The sequence below is a fragment of the Papio anubis genome, chromosome 5, assembly GCF_008728515.1.
Source record: "Papio anubis isolate 15944 chromosome 5, Panubis1.0, whole genome shotgun sequence".
Classification (NCBI taxonomy): domain Eukaryota; kingdom Metazoa; phylum Chordata; class Mammalia; order Primates; family Cercopithecidae; genus Papio; species Papio anubis.
The window spans coordinates 65,315,877-65,340,820 of NC_044980.1; the positions used below are offsets into that span (position 1 = coordinate 65,315,877).

Here is a 24,944-nt window from a genome sequence, read left to right on the forward strand (position 1 = left end):
CGGATCTCAGCTCACTGCAAGCTCCGCCTCCCGGGTTTACGCCATTCTCCTGCCTCAGCCTCCCGAGTAGCTGGGACTACAGGCGCCCACCACCTCGCCCGGCTAGTTTTTTGTATTTTTTAGTAGAGACGGGGTTTCACCGAATAATTATTTTTATAGCTACTCATTGAATATTTACTATGTCCTCAGCATTGTGTTTAAGTACTTTAAATATTTCACTTTATTTGTTTCTCACAATAGCCTTGATAAGGTAGATTTCCATTTTGTAGATAAAGAAACTGTGACCTAGAGACATTATAAATTCACTCATTTATAATAAAGTCATTTTGATTACCAGAGACCATGTAGAGGACAGAAATATCACTTTGGGGGAGTATAAGCTTAGACTGCTTTTCATGAGACTGAGTTTCCCATAATCAGAAATATTTGCTAAATTTTGGGGCCACAGCTGACCACCAGGTACATTTTTGTATATTTAGTAACTTACATAACAAGCTGAGTTGTTTTTCTGCCTCTTACTCTTTTTTCCTACAAAATTTTCTCTGTACATGGTGGGCATGTTAACTCTAGGCTTGCCCCTCTTTAATGACACCTGTGTATTAGAAAGATGACCATAATATATTAGTTAGCAGAGAAAAGGTTGTTTTAGAACAGTACAAATAGTTCGATCCTGTTTTTTTTTCCATAAAAAAAGACATACTAACATTAACATTTTAACAAAATATAAATTCGTACATACTGGGAAGATATACACTAACTCACTTTATCTTTAGGGGTAGAATTATTAAAAATTCTCACTTTTTACTTTATACATTTTTGTATTATTTTACTATTTTTAATAAACATATGTTAATGTTTCAGTTAAAGGAAAACAAAAGCTTCCCACTGTAATAAATCATAGCCACGAGTATGGTGATAAAAACAAAAAAAAAGATGAAAGCAAAGTGTTTTTTTTAGCCTGCTTGTATATGAAAAATTCACGTATAAGTAACTTTTCTGGAGTAGGATGAACAAATTCAAGTAAGTGACATAGGACCTAATCCTGCTTCTACCCGAACTTCTCTTATCCCCTACTTAAAACCCTGTAGTGTTGCCAACATGGTAGCCACATGGAGTCGTTGAACTGTGGCTAACTCAAATTTACATTTTAATTACTTGTTATAAAAAGAATGCAATGTATGTTAATAATTTGTATATTGATTACATGTTGAAATTACATTATAGTAGGTTAAATGATTTAGTCTATTTCTGTTTACTTTTTTAAGTGAGGCTAATTGAAAATTTAGAGTCACATATGTTGTGATTCTGAAATATCCTTGGTGACTCAAAATACTTTTCCATTGGCTGGGGCTGCTCTGGTGGCTTTCCTTCACACTTCGAAGAAAACCCAGACCCCTGACTCTGACCTAGGGGGCCCATTGTGCCATCTCCCTATTCTCCCTTGCTGACTTCACTCTGGACCTATGTATTCTTCCTCAGCCATGGCGAGCTCACAGCCTCTAACTGGAACATTCTGCATCCTCATCCGTGAGGCTCCCTCCTTGACCTCACTGAGGTCTCTTCTCACAGTGCCTTCCCTGACTACCTTCCATCTGTCTTCTCTACTTGCTCTTCATAGACCTCACTAATAGCTGAAATTAATTTTTTTTTCACTTGTCTTATTCATTGTCTTCTCCACCAGAATTTAAGCTCTGCTGGATTACAAACCCTAGTTGGGTTTGGAGCAGGGTGTATGTATGTCCTGTTTATCATTTCTTTATTCTCAGCACCTAGAACAGGGTCTGCGTAGTAGGTGCTCAGAAAAGAGTGGACTTGAGCAAGGCGTTTAATGACACATTTGAATACCATGTGTCCCATTATCAGGGCACACAAAATGTTGAGATGTTAGCAAGATGTTGGTCAAAGGATACAAAATTTCAGTTAGATGGAATAAGTACAAGGGATTTCTCTGTACAACATAGTGACTATAGGTAATGACAATGTATTGTATTCTTCAAAATTGCCTAAGAACAGGTTTTATGTACTCTCACCACACAAAATGAGTACATGAAGTAATGCATCTGTTAATTAGCTTAGCTTAACCATTCTGTAATATATACATATTTCAAAACAACGTACTGTTTTTTGGGTTTTTGTTTGGATACGGGGTCTTGCTCTGTCACCTAAGCGGGAATGCAGTGGCACTATTATCATAGCTCATTGCAGTCTCGTAACTCTTGGGTTCAAGTGATCCTCCCACCTCGGCCTCCCAAGTAGCTAGGACTCCAGCCTTGTGCCACCACACCCAGTTAATTTTTTTAATTTTTATTACTTTTTTAAGAGATGGGATCTTGCTGTATTGCCCAGACTGGTCCCGAACTCTTGGCCTCAAGCGATCCCGCCTCTCTCTCCCAAAGTACTGGGATTACAGGCGTGAGCCACCAAATGTATTTTTATTTGTCAATTAAATACATACATACAAGTTGGAAAAAAATGTTGAGAACCACTGTTTTGGAGAATTATTTCAAAAGGCGAGTAATCAATTCTGTATTATCCGTTGCCAAAAAAAGACCATAGTTGTGAGACCCTCCTGCCTTAGTCCTCAAGTATATTTATAGCTACCATTTCATGTTAATAGCTGGCACCTAGTTTCTAGGACCACTCTGCCAGGGTTAATTAGCTAGTTTCTTTTCTCCTAAGCATGACAGATGACGTTTCCTTAAAGACGTCCTTCATGGTAGTTGTGAAACCCAGAGATCTCTTGCTGTACCTCTCAGCATGACAGCCAAGAGAGTGGAAAGCATTTTAACTTTTTTCTTTTTTTTTTTGTTTGAGACAGAGTCTCGCTCTGTCACCCAGGCTGGAGTGCAGTTGCACGATCTCAGCTTACTGCAACCTCCACCTCCTGGGTTCAAGCAATTCTCTGTCTCAGCCTCCTGAGTAGCTGGGATTGCAGGCGCCTGCCACTATGCCTGGCTGATTTTTGTATTTTTAGTAGAGACTGGGTTTCACCCTGTTGGCCAGGCTGGTCTTGAACTCCTGACTTCGTGATCCACCTGCCTTGGGCTCCCAAAGTGCTGGGATTATAGGCGTGAGCCACCGTGCCCGGCCAACTTTTTTCAAAAATAAAACCTGAGTATATAAAATATATTAGAGAATTCAGATGGCCAAATGAGCAAAGTATGCAGAAAAATGAGACCTGGATAGATAAGAGACAGTAAAAGTACCTCCTCAATAAATAGTTTTAACTTTTAACCAAACTGTATTGTTCTTCTTCATTAGCATTTACGAGGTTTCTTCTCAGACTCCACATCATTCAATATTTTGATGGACATGTTATTTATCAAAGGCAAATATGAAAGTAAGTACTGCAATTTCTATTTGCTGAAAAATTCTGCTGTTTGCTGGCCTGGGAATTAGGGGAGAAAATGAGTCATGCAAAAATGATTCTTATATCCCTGATAAGTGGCTGAATTCTGGAGACCTTATGAAGTTTGAAAACATCGTATTGCATATCATCCCTTAAACTAAATATCCCAGATTTTACTTATGCTAAAATTGTGAAGCAGCTTTTAAAACATTAGTTCTTCCTGTTTGACCTCATAGTTTATTTCAACATTTAGCTAATTGCTAAATGACTTGAGAAATAGCTTTTATTTTGTTGAAATACACTTTTCTGTAGATAGTGCTGAACAGATGAGCGCTTTGGGGGCCAACAGTAGAGGAAATCTGATTAACACTGTGATCCACTCTCACTTTTGGCAGGTGCTTTGGAAGTATTGATAGAGATGAAAAACCAAGATGTGAAGTTCACCAAAGATACCTATGTTCTTGCTTTTGCAATTTGCTACAAACTGGTAAGACTCCTTCCCCTAAACTTTGAGAGCATTGTGGGAAGTCTTTGAGAGAGGATTTTTTTTCTCTCTATAAATAAAATTCAGTTCCTCTGAAGTCTGTTTTCCATCTGGTGCAAATGTTTTAATTTTAAATGTATTTATTTTTAGAAAACTCAAGTTAGCCCTATCAGACAGTTTTATGGGAAAAGTAATTTTTTCATCTTTCACTCTTCTCTGGTGATTGTGTGGATAGTGAGAACAAGAGGCAATGTGTTGGGTTCGGGCTCTGCTTTAAAGTCATCTCGCATGCTGGACTCTGCTAGATCCATCTTCCCTGTTGTCCTTGTCTATGGAAATCTTAGCTTCCTTCATTGAGCTTTCAAGGACTACTTTGTCTTCATATTTGAAGGTTTTTATAGTCACTGAAACTGGAAGTGATGTTTGTCACCTCCAGATATCCCTTAATTGTGCTCTATTTGTATCACCTCCCTGGTACTTCTGACACAGCCTAATGTTGTACTTAGTAGATGCACGTTCCATTCTCTCCACTTGAATGTGAGCTCCTTGAGGCATCTTTGTATCCTACCACCTAACACAGTGCCTGCTATCCAGTAGTTCTTTAATAAACATATGTGACATGAAAGTGAACGCTGAGGACAGAGACCATGACTTATAAGTTCTTCTATCAATACAAAAAATTAGCTGGGCGTGGTGGCATGCACCTTGTAATCCCAGCTACTCAGGAGGCTGAGGCAGGAGAATCGCTTGAACCCAGGAGGCAGAGGTTGCAGTGAGCCAAGGTCGTGCCACTGTACTCCAGCCTGGGCAACAGAGTGAGACTCTGTCTCAAAAAAAAAAAAAAAAAAGTTATTTTATTATTACTGTACCAGGATTATTTCTTGCCTACAGAAACTGTTTCTTCAATGTTTAGTGAATGATTATTGAAATAGTGAAATGATCAATGTTTAATGTATTACTGTTGTCATTCATACCATTTAAACTTTGGAAACCTGGCACACAAAACCTCTTTGTACTGAAAACAAAGGAACACTAAGCGAAGTGGAAGAACATGGGCTGTTGAAAAACCCTCCTGAAGAGTGTAGCAATGCCAGTTTTCCAAAACAAGGGGATAGCTGGGTTATAGTGGAAGGAAAACCAACTGGAAATTGAGAAACTTGGAGTCTAGTCTCCACTTTGGTATTATATAGCTTATATATATGGCTTATATAGCTGTGAACTGATCACCTATCTCATTTTACAAATGAGATAGATTTGGGAGTCAGCAAACTTTTCTTATAAAAGGCTAGATAGTAAATATTTTAGGTTTTGGGGGCCATGTATGTCTTTGCCTCATATGAACTCTGCCCCATATTATTTGTTTTTGTTCTTATAGGCCTTTAAAAATGTTAAAGTCGTTCTTAGCTGTAGGCTACATTTAACCCAAGCGTCATAGTTTGCTGACCTCTGGATTCAATAATTCTTTCATTCATACCATTCTGCAATTCTAGGAGGCAAAAAAAAAAAAAAAAAAAAAAAAAACCACACAGCACTAGAGCATCACTTATTCAGCATTGTAATTCTCAGCCTTCTCATCTTCCACTTAGGGATGCCTCCCTGAGTGTATGCTGCAATGATGAGAATTTCAGTTCTGCTTAGAGGCCATGCGCAGTGGCTCACGCCTGTAACCCCAGCACTTTGGGAGGCCAAGGCAGGCAGATCACCTGAGGTCAGGAGTTCGAGACCAGCCTGGCCAACATGGTGAAACTTTGTCTGTACTAAAAATACAAAAATTAGCCAGTGGTGGCACATACCTGTAATCCTAGCTACTTTGGAGGCTGAGGCAGGAGAATCATTTGAACTGGGGAGGCAGAGGTTGTAGTGAGCCGAAATCGTGCCCTTGTACTCCAGCCTGGGCAACAGAATGAGACTCCGTCTCAAAAAATAAAATAAAAAATTAGGAAAGGCCAGAGGATTTTCTCCCCTGTGTTGTGTCCAAGAATAACTTGTTTCACCCAGTAGAGATGAGTTGAAAAAGTGATCTGGTCAGCCAGTAAAAATTCCACATCAATTCTGGGAACTGTCCTCTCTCATCCCATTTGAACTCTATTTTGACAGGAGTTGCAACTCCTGTCATGACAGATGACATAGTTTGCACAGCCAGGCTGCTCTCATAAACCTAATCCCCCACAGCATGCACAAAGGAAGAGGATTTGGTTCTACCACTGCTGTTTTTATATCACTGACATTCTTGGATTTTTCTTTTTGAGGTTTCTGTTTTCAGAGGATTCTTTTATAATTTATGTTCAAATTAGTGTTCATGTTTTCAAATATTTGACATATGAATATTTTCAGATTGGAAATTCCCCAGAAAAAGTTTCCTGGTGTTGTTGAGCCTTAATCAGCTATTTAATATAGTAGCAGGCAGAACCTTTATACTTGTAAACTATGGGGTCTGTGTCTAGAAACTAGCCTGCCCAGATACAAAGAGATGTGTTTATTTTCTGGTAAAAACTGCCCCGATTCAGAAAATTGAAAATGAGCTTTAAAAATAAAGTTAATTTAGATTTGACCTGCTAACATATCAGTAGCCTGGTGTATTTGCAAATAGTGTTTATATGGGGCTTAATCTTTTAAGTGGCTTAAGGTAGGCTCTAGGAAATCCTTACAAAAGGAACTCTAAATATTGAGCACTATTAATCATTTTATTGAATTTAAAGGTTTATAACATTAATCGAACAATCCTGTCTCCTCACAGAATAGCCCTGAGTCTTTCAAAATCTGTACTACATTAAGAGAAGAAGCTCTACTCAAAGGAGAAATTCTCTCCAGGAGAGCATCCTGTTTTGCTGTGGCATTAGCTCTGAATCAGGTAAAGCTTTGTGGTGTACATAAGTAAACTGGGAGTGGCCAGGACTTCATTACTTTTATTTGTCCTTGCTTTTACTTTTTTCCTTCTGACTGCATCATAAAGAAGTAGTCCCCATAAAGAGACCAATGCCTTTGTTGCCATGGCAACCTATATCTATACCTGTACCGGCAAAGAATGTTTATATTTACAGTTGGGGACCTAACATGCATTTCTAAATAGAAGGGTAGAGAAATTTCTCAAGTAATTAAAATGAAAATTGCAAGTCATCGGATGACGTTGTAACGTTCTCAGAGAACAGTTTAATTTAATGCTCTCCAAAGTTGAATTAGCCTCAGATGAATGAAGACTGCTGTGTCAACCCATTGTAGAAGTGGGATCCATCACATACTTCATAGTTATACCCAACTACTGCTGTTATTTGGGTGACTTTAGTGATCATTTAGCCTCATTCCCCTGACTGGACAGGTGGAGGTAGCAGAGACCCAGAGATAAGAGGGGACCTCCCTGAGGTCATGCCTCAGTGATGCCAGAGTTAGAGCTGGAACCCTGGAACACACATCCCTCTGGAAGAGCCTCTCCTGAGATTTCCTATTCCAGAGCCTAGAAAATATGAAATGCTTTATATGTTTCCTATGTGGTAAAAGGAAATTTTATAGCAGAAAAATAGTAACCAAACCAGGTTGTTTTCCTGGCTGGTAAAATATAGCTGGAGAACTCTTTATTATTAGAAATCAAAACATGAGGGTGATCCATTTCCATATACTGCTGGGAAGAGTCACTGAAGGACGAGACTTAAGAGATTATACACTTTCTAGGCCTCTGCTGGGCCAAGATCTTTTTTTTAACTTTCTAAGCTTCTCTCGCTGTCCAGGGGAATTATTTTGTCTTCTTAATCTGTCATGAGGTGAGTGAGTGAATTAAAGTCTCTTCGAAGACATGTGTTTTTCTTTCTTTGTATAGCTCCTGTAGTTTTTCTTTATTTAAGTCTAAGTTATACTGTTTGGTGCACAGATACATCATCACTGTTACATCATCACTGTGAATCCCTCCCTGTAGCATTATAAAGTGCCTATCTAGGAATGTTTACTGCTTTTGCCCTGAATTCCACCTTATCTAATATTAATAACTCTATCCCTCTTTTTGCTTATTTCTCTCTTTGTTTTGATGAGGTTTGCATTTGCCCAGTATACAACTTTTCCTATCCTTTATTTTTGCAATCTTTCTGAATTGTTTTGTTTGAACTTTATCTCTTATATACTGCATAAATTTCTATGTTGCTTTATAATATGATGCTAATCTTTTAATATCCATTTATATTAATATGACATATTTGATCTTAGGTTTCATTTGATGCTTTTTGTTTCTGTAAGTTTTTCTACTATCTTATGCCATGTGGTTATTTTCTCTAGTTGGTATTTTTGCTCTAGTGGTGACTTTAAAACCATAGTTTTGATTTTCTTAATTCTTTAATTCTTTGGACAAGACCTGTTAATTCCCTAATATAAGTAATGGTGAAAACAGTGTATTTCCTCTGTTTTTCATCTTATTTTCTTCCTCCCCCTCCAACATCCCATTTTAGCTCATATTTTACTTTGATAGTGTTCACTTTACTCTTAAATGTACTTGATTTGTCAGTTTTCAGTGATATTTTTTGGCCTGCTGATAATAAAGATAAGGAAATGGGAATGCCTTCTTCACCTTTCATCTCTTTTCCTTCTCTTTCTAACTTTCGTTAGTGTTAACGTTGCTTCATTGTCCAGGCATATAACATTTACGCTCTGTTCTGTAGCCATACTCCCCACTTTTGAGTCCTTTGTATAGCTAAACAGGTTGTTAGGTGCTAATTGTTTTTCCAGTTTTCTCTTTGTTGGCTGAAGTGAGTATTTTAGTAAATTCTTTGGAGGAACAATATCCCTTGAGTTCTTGGTATTTTAAATTATTTTATTTGCCTGTTGTTTTTGTACTTGAACTACATACAGTTTGGCCAGATTTACAATTTCAGGGTGACATTTGCTTTTCTTGAGGTACTTTTAGACATTGCTTTTCTGTCTTCTGGTATAGAATATTGCTGTGGAGAAATCTAAGGCCTGCCTGATTTTTTTCCACTTCTGATTGACGTGATCTTGTTCATTTTTCTCATTTCTATCTTCTATATCCATGGAAATATTTTTCAATTAAGGTTTCTTCATTGGTGGCCAGTTATATTCTTTGCTTTTCTTTCTTCTTTTTTTTTTTTTTTGTTAGACAGAGTCTCACTCTGTCGCCCAGGCTGGAGTGCAGTGTTGCAGTTTTGGCTCACTGCAACCTCCGCTCTGCCTCCTGGGTTTAAGTGATTCTCCTGCCTCAGCTTCCTGAGTAGCTGGGATTACGGGCATGCGCCCGTCAAATTTTTGTGTTTTAGTAGGTGTGTTCCCAGCTAAATCTTTGTATTTTGGTAGAGATAGGGTTTCACCATGTTGGCCAGGCTGGTCTTGAACTCCTGACCTCAAGTGATCTGCCTGCCACAGCCTCCCAAAGTGCTGGGATTACAGGCGTGAGCCACTGTACCAGTTGTTTTCTTAATTTTGTTCTACTGTGTTCCTTTCCTCCTTTTGAAAATACCTTCTTTATGAGTGTCATGTGGTGGTTCTTTTTTGACTATTCATCGTTGAAAAGTGTAAGTTTCAGGCCTAGCACAATGGCTCCTGCCTGTAATCCCAGCACTTTGGGAGAGGGGAGGATCACTTGAGGCCAGGAGTTTGAGACCAGCCAAGACAACATAGGGAGACCCTGTCTCTACAAAAAAATAGGTAAATAAATAAAACAGGTGCAGTAGTACATGGTACATGCCTGTAGTCCTTGCTGCTCAGGAGACTGAGGCAGGAAAATAGCTTGTGCCCACGAGTTTGAGGCTCCATGATTCCACCACTACCCTCCAACCTGGGCAACAGAGCAAGACTCTGTCTCAATAAACAAATAAATAAATAAATTCAAAAATAAAAGAAAAACTTGTTTCTTTTAGATCAGTCATTTGTAGATTCATGTCAGAGAGAGAGAGAACAACAGAGCGGGACACCAGAGCACTGTTCTAGACTAGCAGGATTTTTCTTCATATAAGCCAGAGTTTATCTACAAGTATACACAGGCTTCATTTTTTTAAGTCAACAGAAATAGGCACTGAGGTAGGTTTTGGTATGCAGTCTCTTCTCTGCTGCTGCCGTCTTAGGAACCTCCTGCTTCCTATGAATATGGCTTGTCTACGGAAACGCTTGACTAGCCTCTTCTCTGCCACCACAAGGATCCACGGAAGTTCTCTTTACTAGTCCTACACTCTGTTCTCATCATTGTAAATAGGAATTTAGGTTTTGTACTTCAGGTTGTGCCCTTACCTTTGAGAGTTGTACTGTTGTAGGTTCTTTGTGAGATACAGAGCACTGTCCACCTCTGACTGCTTTCTCCTGAACCCTGCCAGCCTCCATTTCCAATGTTTCTGGCAGTGTTTCCAGCTCTGCTGTGGTTTGAGGTTTCTATGTTCTAATTATGTATGTCAAAGACAGGCTTTGCACTTTGTTCCTTGTTCCTATTTTTAGAAGCTGATTCCAATAGGAGAAGGGGAAATGCCAACTTTATGCCTGCGTCTTAAGAACTGGACTCAGGCAGGCTGTTAAAACATTCAACAATATGCGACTGGATGGAGCGTTTTATGGAGTGTTCAGTTTTGATTTCCGAAACATTTTTTCTTTGTGGACTTCAAAACCCTGAGGTCACCTTAATAGGAATATACTGCCTTCTCTAAGTGAACTTTTACAATAACATTAGTTCCTATGATATGGAATATGATTTGTTTCTCTTCTTTCTAGAATGAGTTGGCAAAAGCTGTGTCCATTTTTTCTCAAATCATGAATCCAGAAAGCATAGCCTGCACTAATTTAAATGTAAGTGACTTCTTTGTGGTTTAAGGTAAGCCTTGAAATGTATTATAATAAATGTATTATAATAAAATTATGCTTAAATTTTTTGGCTGTATACAATGACTTGATCTGCCAAGGTTTTCATTCAAATCCACAGTCATTTATTGAGTTCTTCTATGTGAAAAATTACAGTATCACCCTTGTGAGAAGAATCAACACAGCTGTTGCTTCCAGGAGTTTTAAACAGGTAGGAGAGAGGTAGATATGCTCATATATAAGACATGGCTAGATGCTGAAGACATGAGGCGTGGCTAAGAAAGCTGTAGATGTAGGGACGAGGAGGGGATGGAGACAGATCCTCCAGGGTCTTTACCAAGCCTTGAGAGAAACCTATGTGCTAACTGCATATTATTGGTGGTATCTAACTCATGGCATTGTTGCAGTTAATCAGCTTATATACTTATGGTACACAAAATAGTGCCTGACATGTGGTAAACATTCAGTAAATGTTATCTATTGTCATTCTTATTATGTTGCCAGTATGCCATGGTCCTCTTCCCCATTAACTTACCTGGGCCACCCAGGACACTTATTTGGGACCTTGTGGTCTGGGTCAGCAAGTGGCTGCACGCATATCACCAAGACATGCAAAACCTTAATCCCTAAAACTAAAAGCAAAGGAAAAAAAATTATCTCAGATTCGCTAGATTCACGCTAATAATAAAGTTTGAGGCTTATCACCACTTCCAGAGTTTGAGCAGTGAGTCATGAAACCTTCCTGGACCAATTATAAAAGACTATCTTGTCATTAAGGACACCATAGTCCCCATTCAGCCTGCTCATATTGAGACTCCTTGTATACTGCGTCTGCTTGTGTGTAGGGAGTTGCAAAAGAAAAAAACTTTCAGGCGCTTATAGTCTTCTGAAACAGTCAAAGGATTGAGATGAAGAAAACATTTTCAGAAGAATGGAAATGTGTAAGCATTAGCATGACACAACTAGGATAACAGGTCACAATCAATGGAGTATTCCAAGATGAGGAGATGAAGGGGGTCGGGGTGGCCAGCAGGAGCAATGTGAGGGACCCTTAGGGCAGGTACCTGCTGAGTAGTGCTCTGGAGGAAGACAGGACTGTGGGGTTGGAGGGAATGACGTGGAGGGTGTTATTTGTTGGGAGATTGGCTTTGGTGGAGCTTCTATTTAACAGAATATGAACTGTGGCTGGGCGCGGTGGCTCACACCTGTAATCCCAGCACTTTAGGAGGCCAAGGCAAGTGGGTCACGAGATCAGGAAATTGAGATCATCCTGGCCAACATGGTGAAACCCCATCTCTACTAAAATATAAAAAATTAGCCGGACGTGGTGGCGTTTGCTTGTAGTCCCAGCTACTCAGAAGGCTGAGGCAGGGGAATTGCTTGAACCTGGAAGGTAGAGGTTGCAGTGAGTCAAAAACGCGCCTTTGCACTCCAGCCTGGCAACAGAGCAAGACTCTGTCTTAAAAAAAAAAAAAAAAAAAAAATGAACTATGAATTGTAACCACCTCTTACTAGCTCTGAGTCCTTAGGTTAATTTGCCCCTGGAAACCCCCCAATTTCCTTTGATCTGAAACAGTAATAGTAGCTATCTTTTTGTTGTGGGGATTAAAATAAATAATGCATATAAAATAGTTAGCATAGTGCCTGGCAGGTAGTCAGTGTTCAATGAGTATTTGCTAATACTAATAGTATTTGTTTGACATGAGTTAAATTAAAAGGAATATTCATTTGTACCAAATCCTAGAACCTAGTGAACAGGAATTATGCATAACTCCAAACTTCTGAAAGAGTCATACTTAAAGATAATAATGCTTTTCAGTTCTGCCCGTAGTAGTTATCTTCAAATGTCATCCCACACCAGTGCCCAGGTGATTTTTCAGAGAATGACTAGATGAGCATTTATGGTAAATTTTGGAGAACAAGGTCAGGCAAGAAGTATGCCATAAGAATACCTCATATTGGACCTCAACTTTACTTTGCAAAATGCTTTTACATGAGAGAAAGGTGAGCCCAACGAACCAGAAAAATGGAGACAGTGATAACAGAGAACTTGAAAAAATGAAATGAATTTGGAATGGAAGAAACAAAATACTAGAAAAATATCGACAAAGAGACTTTTTAGTTTCAAAGGGCGTAAACCTGGAGGGCATGAACTCAACTAAATATACCTGATAATGGATTTGATATGAACTGATGAATGCCATAAGAAAGCAGGGAAGTATGAGGGCTCAGAAATGAGTTTATAAGGCATTAATGGTGAGGCAGGGGAAGCACCAGAAAAGAGAGGGAAGGACTCGCAGCTTTGTAGAAATTCAAGAGGCTGAGAGCCCTCCCCGTCTTAGCCTGCTGCAGGTAGCTGCTGTTCATCTTGGGGGCTGAAACAGAAACTACAGGTCAGAGCAGGTGGGTCAGCCTGAAAAGCTCATAGGCTAAAGCAGGTCTGGGAGGCCAAGGTTGGCAAAGGTCCAGAGTCCAGAAGGTTGGGTCATTTGAGCAAGTGATATCAGTAAGCTAAACAGACTGGGAAGCCTGGTCTTCCAGCAGGCACACTATGTCTTTGACTTCTCTGCTTCCTGCTGGATATGGACAGCTCTGGTATTCCAGTATATAACTGCTTCTGAGAGTGTGTCCTTTAGATGACCCATCTATCATGATGGGACAGAATATAACTGCTGGGATTAGCAAGATACTCTTTCACTAAAGCTAAAGCTATCCAAGTCTCTTATAACATCAGGTAGGAAAGAAAGGAGAACAGGGGGAAAAGTGTTTTACTTGGATCATTGGTCACTTTTCCTAGAGTTCAAGCAAAGTTGAGGGTTTCGGTACACATTGGTGATAAGCAATCAAACTGAGGTAAGCAGGGTTTTAATTTAATTTATCTAAGGTATCATGCTTGGTACTTTAGATTTGTTATACAACTTTATCAAAACAATTTTTCTCCACATTATAGATGTGGAAAATGAAGATTCAAGGGTAAGGAAATTACCTTAGTTCTCCCAACTAATTAAATAGCAGAGTCAGAGTTTTAACACCAACAACTCTGACTGTGAAGCCTAGGATTTCCCTACCACTCCAGACCTACAGAGATGAAAAAGGTGTGTCTCTTTTATCCAGGACTAGGATTAGTGTCTCCTCTTGAGTAATAAAAAGAACACAAGACTGGATGTCAGAAAACACAATCCCACTAGTGCATGTAATCCACCTCTGGATTTAGATTTCTCATCTCCTTCCATCCTGGCCTATCTCTCACAGTTATAAGAATCTAGTAATGGGCTGGGTGCGGTGGTTCATGCCTGTAACCTCAGCACTTTGGAAGGCTGAGGTGGGTGGATTATTTGAAGTCAGGAGTTCAAGACCAGCCTGGCCAACATCGTGAAACCCCATCTCTACTAAAAATACAAAAATTAGCTGAATGTGGTGCATGCCTGTAATCCTGGCCTACTTGGGAGGCTAAGGCAGGAGGATTGCTTGAACCTGGGAGGTCAAGGCTGCTGTGAGTGGAGATCACGCCATTGCACGCCAGCCTGGGCAACAGAATGAGACCCTGTCTCCAACAACAACCGAAAGAATCTAGTAATGATTTGATTTCTTTTTTTTTTTTCCGCCAAATGAGAAGGTGCTTTGGTGGAGTTAAACATGAGCTTGCTGAGCATGAGATTGTCCATTCCCAATAGGAGGAGCAATGCAGGGCATGGTGAAAAAAGCATGTGCTTGCCACCAGGCAGCAGGAACAGCTCCTTTCCTCTGAGGGCTGGAAAAGAAAGTCAGCCTATGGATGCAGTGGGATGGGCGTGTTTCAGGCAAGGACTCCGCAAGGAACCTTGAAGTGATACTGAGTATGAATCATCCTTTCTGAACTGCGTCACAGAACTACCCACTGTCGGGAAACTTAAAGATAGTTTCAGTGTTTAAAAATTCTCAGGAAATTCTTTCAAATGTTCAACCCAAATTTCTCATGTTGCAATATAAGCCTATGTCATCTTCCTCGGGGATGATGAAAAAGATATGGTTGCCATTCTCAAGTTTAGTAATCTTTTAGATTCTAGGTGTCTGTTAGTAGAGCACAGTTTAAAAAATGACTGCATGGACCTTACCTTCTCCAAGGCTGACTCATCTGCTTGAAATCCTTAAAGGCAAGTTGTTAATTATTGAGCGATGGAAACTGACAGATAGGCTGAGTAGAGTCTGTTTAGTCAGTATTCACAGAAATAAATGAAATTTTTTTTCTGATGTGCTTTAAAAATTAATGCCTTATGCTAAAATCTTTTGCTGCTGTCAATTGAATTTTGAACTTACAAATTTTCTCCCTAACTTAATTGTTTTATTAAATTGTTCCTGTTACCAGTGTGACCCAAAGGGCCCAGTTTCCTATTTTCCCAGCTAATTCTTAATACATACTGCGTTGTTTTAACAGATCTCATCAAAACACATGTATGTTGACGCTGCCTTTTCAGTCTGAATTTATCTCAAACATAGACCCTCTTTAGCAATGCTGCTTCACGTCAAAGAATTAATTTCCACTTCCGAATATGTCTGAAAGTAGCAGAGACCCATGCAGGGTAACTTTCCACTGATTGTATTTGAATTCTAATAGTTTGTCTATAAACCTGGCTTGTCTCCAATTGGAGATCCACTTTGGAATTGAATTTACCTTGCAAGGGAATTGACAAGTGGTTTTGCTGCTTTTATCATTTATTTGTTAATACGGGTGAATGTCTTAATGCCCCTTTCTCCTACCCACTTAGGTCACCCTACAGTTCTAGCTTATGCTGGGAAGTCTAGGGTGCACAGGGAGGAAAGGAGACAGGACTCATTTCTCACAAATTCCTTCGTGGCAGCATCTTACTCATATGTGTGAGTTAAGAATTGCATTTGTTTGGGAACATTGTAGTCTCCAAAAATAAAAATAAAAGCCTATACAAATTAGAGCCTTTATTTTTCTTCCATGTGGAAAACGAGTCTGGTCCATCCACGCCTGGTGTGGCATTCCATGATGTCATCAGGAACCCAGCCTCTTTCTATGTTTCTACTCTACCATCTTTAACACGTGACTTCCATTCATTGCATCCCCGGTCCAGCAAGAAGTAGGAAAAAATGGGAGTGAACAAAGAAGTTCATCCCTTTTAAAGATGCTTTTTCAAATGTCTCATCCAGCAACTTGTACTGGTGGTGTTATTGGCCAGAACTTAATCCCATGACCACACCTAATTGCAAAGAATACTGAGAAATAGTCTTTGAGTTTCATACATACATGAAAGCATCTATTAAGGTTTGGGTGTTCTGTTATCAAAAAAGGAGGAGAGAATGGATATTGGTTAGAAAACTGGCAGCCTCTACCACACTATGATATTCTACTTCGAATATAGCAAACCTAAAACAAAAATAAAAGAAACAAGAAATGTAAATTTCTGCATCCTCAGGGCTTCTGTTCCCTTTTTTGTTCAAAGGTATCTAGTAACGTATTTCCTGATGCCTCAGAAAATCAAAGAGGCAGGAAGCACATGTTCTTTAAATAGTTTTTCTTACCAAAATCTCCCCTGTTCCTTACTAACTGAGTTTCCCAGTCTTTTGTTTGAAATCTGTAAGATTAAGGCAATGTGCTGTACCCTACTTTCGTTTTCTTTAGCTGAACCCTGAGACTGGTTTGAGATAAGCCCCTAGCTTTAAACTTTCTCTTTGCCTTTTATCAGTGACTGCCTCGTGTGCATTGCCCTTCATCAATATATTTTAAGGTAGTGAGCCTTGTTTTTGAAGTCCCTACTGAATCAGAGATAGTTGCTGGAGGGAGGAAGAGAAGTTGGGAAAACTTAGGAAGAAATATTGAAATCTCCCAGGGAGCACATCGTTTCTAGCAGAGGGCTCTAGATGGTTTGTTTTTGTAAATTGCTGGGGGAGCCAAGCTCCTCTTCTTGTTTATTGTTATTGAGGGTTGGCCGGGTGCCTTGTACTACATAGCATTGCATTGAACAAGGCAGACTTGCCTTTGCCTTGGAGAGGACACCACCGTCAACCAAATTGGGATTGATTGGCTTTTACTAACAAAGGTATTAAGAACTGTGAAGAGTCAGAGATTTTTTCCCACTTGGAATCTAATGAGTTAGCCTGCCCCAGTTTCATGGATGCTAGTGGAGTATACAAGACAAAGAGAAATAAAGGACAATTTATTATGTAGCAGTGGCCAGAATATTAGCATCTTTGCTTCAGTTACCTGAGCCCCAGTTCCTGCAGGGAGACATGAAAAGCTCTATGTGCCTCTTGCACACATAGCAAGTTGCTTTCAAGAGAGGAACCCTGAGCTTAGAAAACCCAAATCTCTTATGATGGCCAGTAAGCATGCCTGTCCTTTGCTTTGGATGTGACACTGTGTCTGTTGTCCACAAACATCCTTGAAAAGGTAGTCTGGAATAAAAGCAGTCAGTGCTTTTGCTCTCAAGGCGTGCAGAAATTTGAGCGACCCATGGAGAGTTGTCTCCCAAAAAGGGTGTGCTCATGATTTTTCCTGGGCTTTAGAACACTGAATTTAAATTATGTTCTTTGTATTTAGTCTACCTGGGATCATTTCGTTCTGTTCTTCAGAACCAAAGACAACCCCTCATCCTGATAAGTTACTAAACAAACACAAAATGTTACCAAATAGACTGGTGAGAAAACAGCTGGTTTAATATAAGAAAGGTAAATCTCTTCCAGGAAAAGTATCTTTTGTAAGGATCAAGAGCCTTAAAAATATCTCTATACTTTGACTTAGTAATTTCACTTCTGGGAATCAAGTCTAAGACATTACCAGTTTTTCAAAGTACATATGTACACATTGGTCAGTATAATAAAGTATGGTATATTTCCATGATGAATTGCTATGTATGTGTTAAAAAGTGAGGTTTCTTTTTTCTAATATTAATGCTATGAGGAAATAAATGTCTATTGTATAGTAATTGACCAAAAGTAGAATCACATTTTGGGTTTGGAAGATTTATACATCAAATTATAAACAGTGGTTGTAACATCAGTTGGTGAATTCTCAGTTATTTGCACTTTCTTTAAACTTTTTCTTGAATTATACTAGTGAATATTGGTAATTAGGGAGGAAATGTGTTTTTCTTGTGTTAGTTGAACCTATCTGGTGGAAGATAGGTGATAGTGTCATTTTGAAAGCACACTACAGCACCCAGTTTTGAAAGTTCATTAATAGATAGTGTAAATAGGAGTGCCTCATTAACATTTCCCCCAGCTTCCGCTCTATGCCTGCAGTAACCTGTGTGTCTGCAACTTCCTAACAACAGAAAATGCTGAAGGTACCATTTGCCCCTAGCCAGTTCTGGTTGTCCGTTTTCACACTGCTTTAAAGAAATGCCAGAGATTGGGTTATTTATAAAGGAAAGGGTAAGTTTAATTGACTCACAGTATCACATGGCTGGGGAGGCCTCAGGAAATACGATCATGGGGGAAGGCGAAGGAGAAGCAAGTATCTTCTTCACAAGGCAGCAGGAAAGGGAGAGAGCAAGGGCAACTGCCACTTATAAAACCATCAGATCTCATGAGAACATACTCACTATCATGAGAACAGCATGGGGGAAACCATCCCCATGATCCAATCACCTCCCACCAGGTCCCTCCTCTGACACCTTGAGATTACCATTCAAGATGAAATTTGGGTGGGGACACAAAGCCAAACCATATCACTAGTCTTATGAGACTGTCTGATTGTCTTATCCTCTGAATCTAGAGGATGTAGAAAGGAGGAAACCAATATTTTTGTTCGCTGAGTATACTGGTATTTTATTTAATGTTCATAAAACCCAAAATGTGAGATCTAAATCTATTTTCCCCATTTTACAAATGAGGGCATTTAAATTGGAAGATTAAGTACCAGTCCAGAGTCACTTAGCTGGTACTTGCCAGTGTCTGGATTTCAGCCCAGGTATCCAGGCACCAAAATCTCTGCTCTCTCCAGTGTTACCCTTAAACAAGTTTTGAAGTTGTAGGCTTTTTTTGTTTTGTTTTTGTTTTTGTTTTTTGTTTTTTTTTTGAGATGGAGTCTTGCTCTGTTGCCAGGCTTGATTACAGTGCCACAATCTCACTGCAACCTCTGCCTCCCAGGTTCAAATGATTCTCCTGCCTCAGCTTCCCAAGTAGCTGGGACTACAGGTGCGTGTCACCACGCCCGGCTAATTTTTGCATTTTTAGTAGAGATGGGGTTTCACCATGTTGGCCAGAATGGTCTCTGTCTCTTGACCTTGTGATCTGCCTGCCTTGGCTTCCCAAAGTGCTGGGATTACAGGCAAAGCTGTAGTATTTTGACTAACTATTGGAAAGCACATTTTGGCTCGTGAGCGTACATTTAAAGCACTTTTTTGAACTTGTGCAAGCAAATAAGTTAGGAAGTAGGATCAAAGCAGGGTAGGTGCCTGTAAATGAAGGCTTATCTAACCAGGTGCATTTCTTAGCATTGAGACACTGACTAAGTCTTGGTTTTGTTTGTGTCTTCTTAATATTCAGGTTATAATCCATATCCAGTCAAATGCATTGGAAAACCTGATAGAGACTCTAACAAATGCTGCGGAAGGAAATTTATCAAAATTTGTGAAAAGACATATGTTCTCAGAGGAAGTGGTGAGTATGCAAGTGCTGCAGAAATCATTTGAAAGTGAAAGGACACTCTTAAAAATGTTCACTAATTTCTCAATTCTAAAGCTTACCTTAAAGAAATTGTCAAATATGGCAGCTTCTCTGTTGTTCCTGTTTTAAGACTTCCATGTATATGTGCAAAGATTTTTTTTTTCTTCCAACAGAATATATCCTCTGAAATTCTAGGAAACTTTTTCCTTTTACCTTATTCTTTTCTCCACACTTTGTGTTCATGGGCCTTGGCTCTCTTTTCCTTCTAGAGGACAATTTTACACATTTTTCCTTTTCACTCAAGCCTCCAATACCTTCTCCTCACTTTTCACTCTCAGTTGATCACCTTATTTCTTGTTTCATGGAGAAAATAGAAGTAATCCAAAGACAATGACTGCTACATGGACAACCTCTGGCCCCTTACCCTATATACCCGTGATCCCGTGACGACTGGATACGCCTCTCAACGCCAGCCTCTCCAGTAGTGCACTGGATCCCATCCCCTCTGACCCACTCCGCAGCATCAGTCCAGAGGTTGACTCACTCTTTTGGACATCATCAGTATCCCCTTCCCTGTGACTCCTTCTTGTCAGCGAATAGTAGGATATACTATCTCTCATCTTAAAAAAGAAAAACAGTCTTGTATACAAATGAAAAGACAGACCATGTGTTTAGATAAGAAGACCTACCCTCATAAAAACTGTTTTTTTCAAGTTACTGTGATAATGTAGTATGACTGCAATAAAAATATCACTCTGTTTTTTTTTTTCTATAAAGGTTAGTTGAACAAACAAGACTAGCTAGAAAAGCCCTGTGAAAGAGGGGCAGTAAGAGTTGCTAGGTCTAGCAGATCTCAAAACATGTTAAAGCTTCTACAATGCAAACTGTGGCTTAGAACATGAATAAGGCAGCTACTGGGACAGAATAGAAAGTCCACATAGAGACCGAATTGCAGATACAAATTTAGCGTAACATAGAGGCAAGCATCTCAAATCAATCTAAATGGATAGACTAGTAAGTAGTACTAGGATAAGTAGAGAGCCAATAGAAAAAGATACAGCTGTATATGTTCTTATACCACAAACCAGGATACATTCCAAATGGATGAGAATTTAAATTTTTAAATTGAAACACACAAGTAGTAGATATAAACATTAGTAGATTATTTAATGTCCTGGGAGTGGAAAAACTTAGCTTTCAGTCAAAACCCAAATCAGTAAAAGTAGTGATAAATTTGACTAAAAAATGTGAAAACCTGTTTTTTCGTGTGGCAAAAAGTCCACAAGCGAAGTCAAGAGGTAAGTAACAAATTGGAAGAAAGTACAGTTTTTAATCATACTGACAAAAGGCTAACTAGCCCTAATATTTCAAGAGCTCTTTTTGAGGCCAGGTGTGGTGGCTCATTCCTGTAATCCCAGCACTTCGGGAGACTGAGACAGGCGTATCATGAGGACAGGAGATCGAGACCATCCTGGCCAAAATGTAACCCCATCTCTACTAAAATTATAAAAATTAGCTGGGCATGGTGGTGCACACCTGTAGTCCCAGCTGCTTAGGAGGCCGAGGCAGGAGAATCGTTTGAACTAGGGACCCAAGATTGCGCCACTGTACTCCAGTCTGGGGACAGAATGAGATTCCATCTGGGAAAAAAAAAAAAAAGAGCTCTTTTTGAAAATTCTGAGAAAAGAACCAACAACCCTAAAGAAAAATGGGTAAGAGATGTGGACAGAATTTACTAAAAATGAATCGTGAATGGCCTTTAAACATTAGAAAAGATTCTCTTGACCATATCAAGAGAAATGCAAAATAAAACTACCCTATGATATTTCTCTTGAATAGAAATCTGCAAGTTTGCCAGCCTACTTGGTTGGTGAGGCTCTGAGGAAATGGGCACTTTCATCTGATGCTGCTAGAGGGAATACAGATTGGTACACTACAAATAATTTCACCCTTTGACTCAATCCTCCCACTTCTTGGAGTATATTCTAAAAACATACTGGCAAATATAAAGAAGTTGTATGTACAAGGCTATTTGTTGCAGGCCAATTTGTAAGAACTGCAGACTGGAAAAAAGCCCAAATTTCCATCAGTAAAGGACTAGTTGTACAAATTAGGGTCTGTTCGTACAAAGGACTGCCATGTAACTCACAGGAAATGAGGAACAGCTACATCATACACTGTTACGGATCACCATTTATATGGATCACTTAAATATGTTTTTAAGTGACAAAAGCAAGATGCAAATGGCTATGCGTGGTATGCGTTAAGAAGGTGGGACCATATAGTTATTTTTATACATTTACATTTTTGGAAAACACTACGGATGGAAAAAGCAAAACTTAAGTGGTTATGTTGATTTCTTTTTCAGATCTTTTTTTATAGAAATACTGCTGATTTTTGTATGTAAATTTTGTAACCTGCAGCTTTACTGACTTTATCAGTTCTAAAGGTTTTTTTGGTTGAGACTTTAGGAACCACAGTTAATTATTATGCACATTTCAGAAATGCCAAAGGAGTAGATTTTTAATGTTTCACTGCAGAAAAAGACACATTGGTAGGTGATGAATAGGTTTATTAGCTTGACTGAATCTTTCTATGGTGTACACATAGATTGAAACATCACATTGAACTTCATAAATTTACACAATTATTATTTGAGAAAATAATTGACAAATTATTTTTTTAATTTACTTAAAAAAATTAAGAAATAAAAGTTTTGAAAGTGAAAGTGAGGGATTGAAGCATGACTTCTCCAAATGTACCTTGTTTGTATATTTAACTTAGGAACTATTTAAATGTTTGCAGAACTATAAAGCAGAGTTAAATAAAAACGAAGAGAAAAAGCAATTCCTAAAAATGGAAAGTGAAATGAAACAAATGAACCCATGTGTCACATTGATGACTTAAGTACACAAATTGGAATTCTTGTAGGTCGTTTGAAATATAGTAATTTGTATGTCTCATAGCATGTAACAAGGTGAAAGAAGTGTAAAGAAATTGTACATTATTGACAGTGATCATGTTGTTAGTGATAATACTGATATTGTCATTTTGACCAACCAGGCGACCTGTTGGTTGGTCCTCCCTTCCTCCCTCATTTCTCCTGCCTCTCCCTTTTATAGTTTGGTCCGGGCTGCAGCAGGATTGGCACTAGAGGGCAGTGGCTGCTTCCTCCTCCTGCTCAGTGTTGCCTTCCCAGCCCTGTTCCATTTCCTCACTTCCACCCAAAGGCTTCTTCCTGCTGATAAAAGGGAGCTTGTCAGGAAAATGACTGACTGGATATGGTTGATTTAAAGCTTCTTTCTATTTGCGGTCTTAGCTCTGTGTAGGCTGTGACCCACCCAACCCTTTTGGAGTAAGTTTAGCAAAGTAGGGAAAGTAGAAGCATGAACAGATTTTAAAGTGCATAGTTGTATGTATGCGTACATGTCAAATGCAACTTCCGTTTTCTCAGCAGCATTGATGTTAACAATCATTCCTTAGACCTGATCCATCAATACATTGTCACCCATTTGTATGGCTAAAGCACCCAAACAAACTTCATATTGAAAAATACTCTCATAAGACTCTCTTACTTAGAAAATGAACCTCCAGTTCAGTGTCTTCCCTCTGGTTACTGTGGGACCACTCAAGGAACTGCTTGATGAGAAATGGATTGATTCATGTAATTCCAGTAGCTTTGGAGCTAGTTCTAAATATATATGTGTGAGATTGCAAGTGGAGTCTTATATTGTAAAAGTCTGCATTTTACAAATGGTGGATTTAATGTTTATGCCAACAGTTATTTAAAATGTGTCATGTAGGGAGATAAGACTATAAAGTATCATAGGTGCTATTATACCACCACAGGACTATTGAAAAGAATTGCTGATTTATTTCTGTAGTTATGTAACAGAACTGTTACAGTTTTTAGATCAAAATTACCTCCAGCTTGGCATGTTTGCTCTGCTGCTTTTAGAAGCCATATGCTGCACGTTAAGTCATTTTCACCTTGAACATGAGGACTAAACAAGCTATTCTTTTTTAAGAACATTAAGAAGTGCTTAAGCTGCTTGTCTGCAGGTATAGTTGGGAACCCTTGTCACAAAGGAAGATGTGCAGGTGCAAATAGTGTTATATATTTGGAAGAGGGCCAAAGGATTTGTTAGGAAGCTTCATCCCAATTCAATTCCATCAAGAAATGTGTTGAGATTCTACCCTTGATAAGGATTGAACTAAGTAAAATACTGATTTTATTCAGAAAGTAGCTTCACATTCTCCATTCTAGTTCACCCATTTTTGGGGTTAAATACCACCATATACTTGTGACTCTACTATGTATGCCTCTAGCCTAGACCTCTCCTTCATGTCCCAGACTTGTATATCCAACAACCTTCTAGACATACCCATTTAGATGTTTCACAGCCATCTCAATCAGGTCCAAACAGAGCTCTTGATTTTCCCTTCCAAATCTCGTCCTCCCTGTCTTCTCTATCAGGAAATGGTAGCACCCATCATCCAGCTACTGAAGCCCCAGTTGAGAAGATAGCTTTGACTCCTCCCTTTCCTTCACCTATTCAAAAATTAGTCCTTTCAGTGTAAACTCCAAAATATACCTCACATATGTGTACTTCTCCATCTTTTCTGTACCTTTCCCAATCTAAACTACCATCCTTTCTTATATGGGCTGTGGTGTGGGCCTCCAGAATAGTCTCCACATTTCTGTACACTCCAGTTCATTCTCTATGTAACTTTTTAAACATAAATGAGATCATATCCCACTTTAGATGCTCTGATGGCGTTTTTAGAATAAATTTCAAAAAACTTACTGTGAAATGTATATAAAGCCCTATATAATTTGGCCTGCCTCCTCCTGCTCTAATCATTACATGGAACAAAGTTGATTCCACTGGTGTATGACCTCCTTTACTTGGTGTGTTTCATTATATATGATGTGTTATTTGAACCCCCCTTGTATATTAGGTATGATTTTCAAGTACTAATTTTGGACTTTCTGTGTAGCTTTTGGAATCCCTCATAGTAATACTTCCGTCTGTGTGCCCCACTACCCTGGTTTTCACCATTTTAGGTGTATACATACCATAATTTTTTTTTAAAGACTCACTCTGTCACCCAGGCTGGAGTACAGTGGCATGACCACAGCTCACTGCAGCCTCTGCCTCCTGGGCTTAAGTGATCCTCCCACCACAGCAACTAATTTTTAAAAAATTTTTTTGTACAAAGTCTCACTGTGTTGCCTAGGCTGGCTTAGAAATCCTGTGCTCAAGTGATCCTCCTGTCTCAGCCTCCAAAATTGCTGGGATTAAGGCATGAGCCACCGCATCTGGCCTACCATACATTTTTGTTCATTTCCATTTCTTTTTCTAAGAGTTATAGTAAGAACAAGGAAGAAATCTTGCAGAGATGTAATGATCTGTTCTTGCTTTTTTCCAGCTGGCCAAAGTGAGGGAAAAAGTGAAGGATGTGCCTGCCCTTGTGGCCAAATTTGATGAGATCTATGGGAAACTACACGTCAGTGGCCAGGTCACCAATTATTCTTTGGATGCTGTGCTCTGCTACACCCCCAGGGACAAGAAATCCCACACATTGCTGTTAAACAAGAGGATGGTCAGCCGTCGCACCTTCCGGCCACTCAACCAGTCCCTGTTGGCTGAGTAACCCTGGTTTCAGTCCACCTATGGATCTGAGGGGCTTGCTTCTAGTGAGTTATTGCCTTTCCTA

The 24,944-nt window shown here is 39.2% G+C and overlaps 1 protein-coding gene across 1 annotated transcript in view; it reads left to right on the forward strand.

The window, feature by feature from the left end:
- Positions 1–24,944, forward strand: part of PTCD2 (pentatricopeptide repeat domain 2) — a 38,575-nt gene that overhangs the window by 11,553 nt on the left and 2,078 nt on the right. The window contains exons 5-10 of the mRNA XM_031666213.1: positions 3,262–3,340; positions 3,745–3,836; positions 6,571–6,684; positions 10,524–10,598; positions 19,104–19,217; positions 24,657–24,924. Coding sequence (XP_031522073.1) covers positions 3,262–3,340; positions 3,745–3,836; positions 6,571–6,684; positions 10,524–10,598; positions 19,104–19,217; positions 24,657–24,881 — 699 coding nt within the window. The 3' untranslated portion in view covers positions 24,882–24,924. The remainder of the gene's footprint in view (positions 1–3,261; positions 3,341–3,744; positions 3,837–6,570; positions 6,685–10,523; positions 10,599–19,103; positions 19,218–24,656; positions 24,925–24,944) is intronic.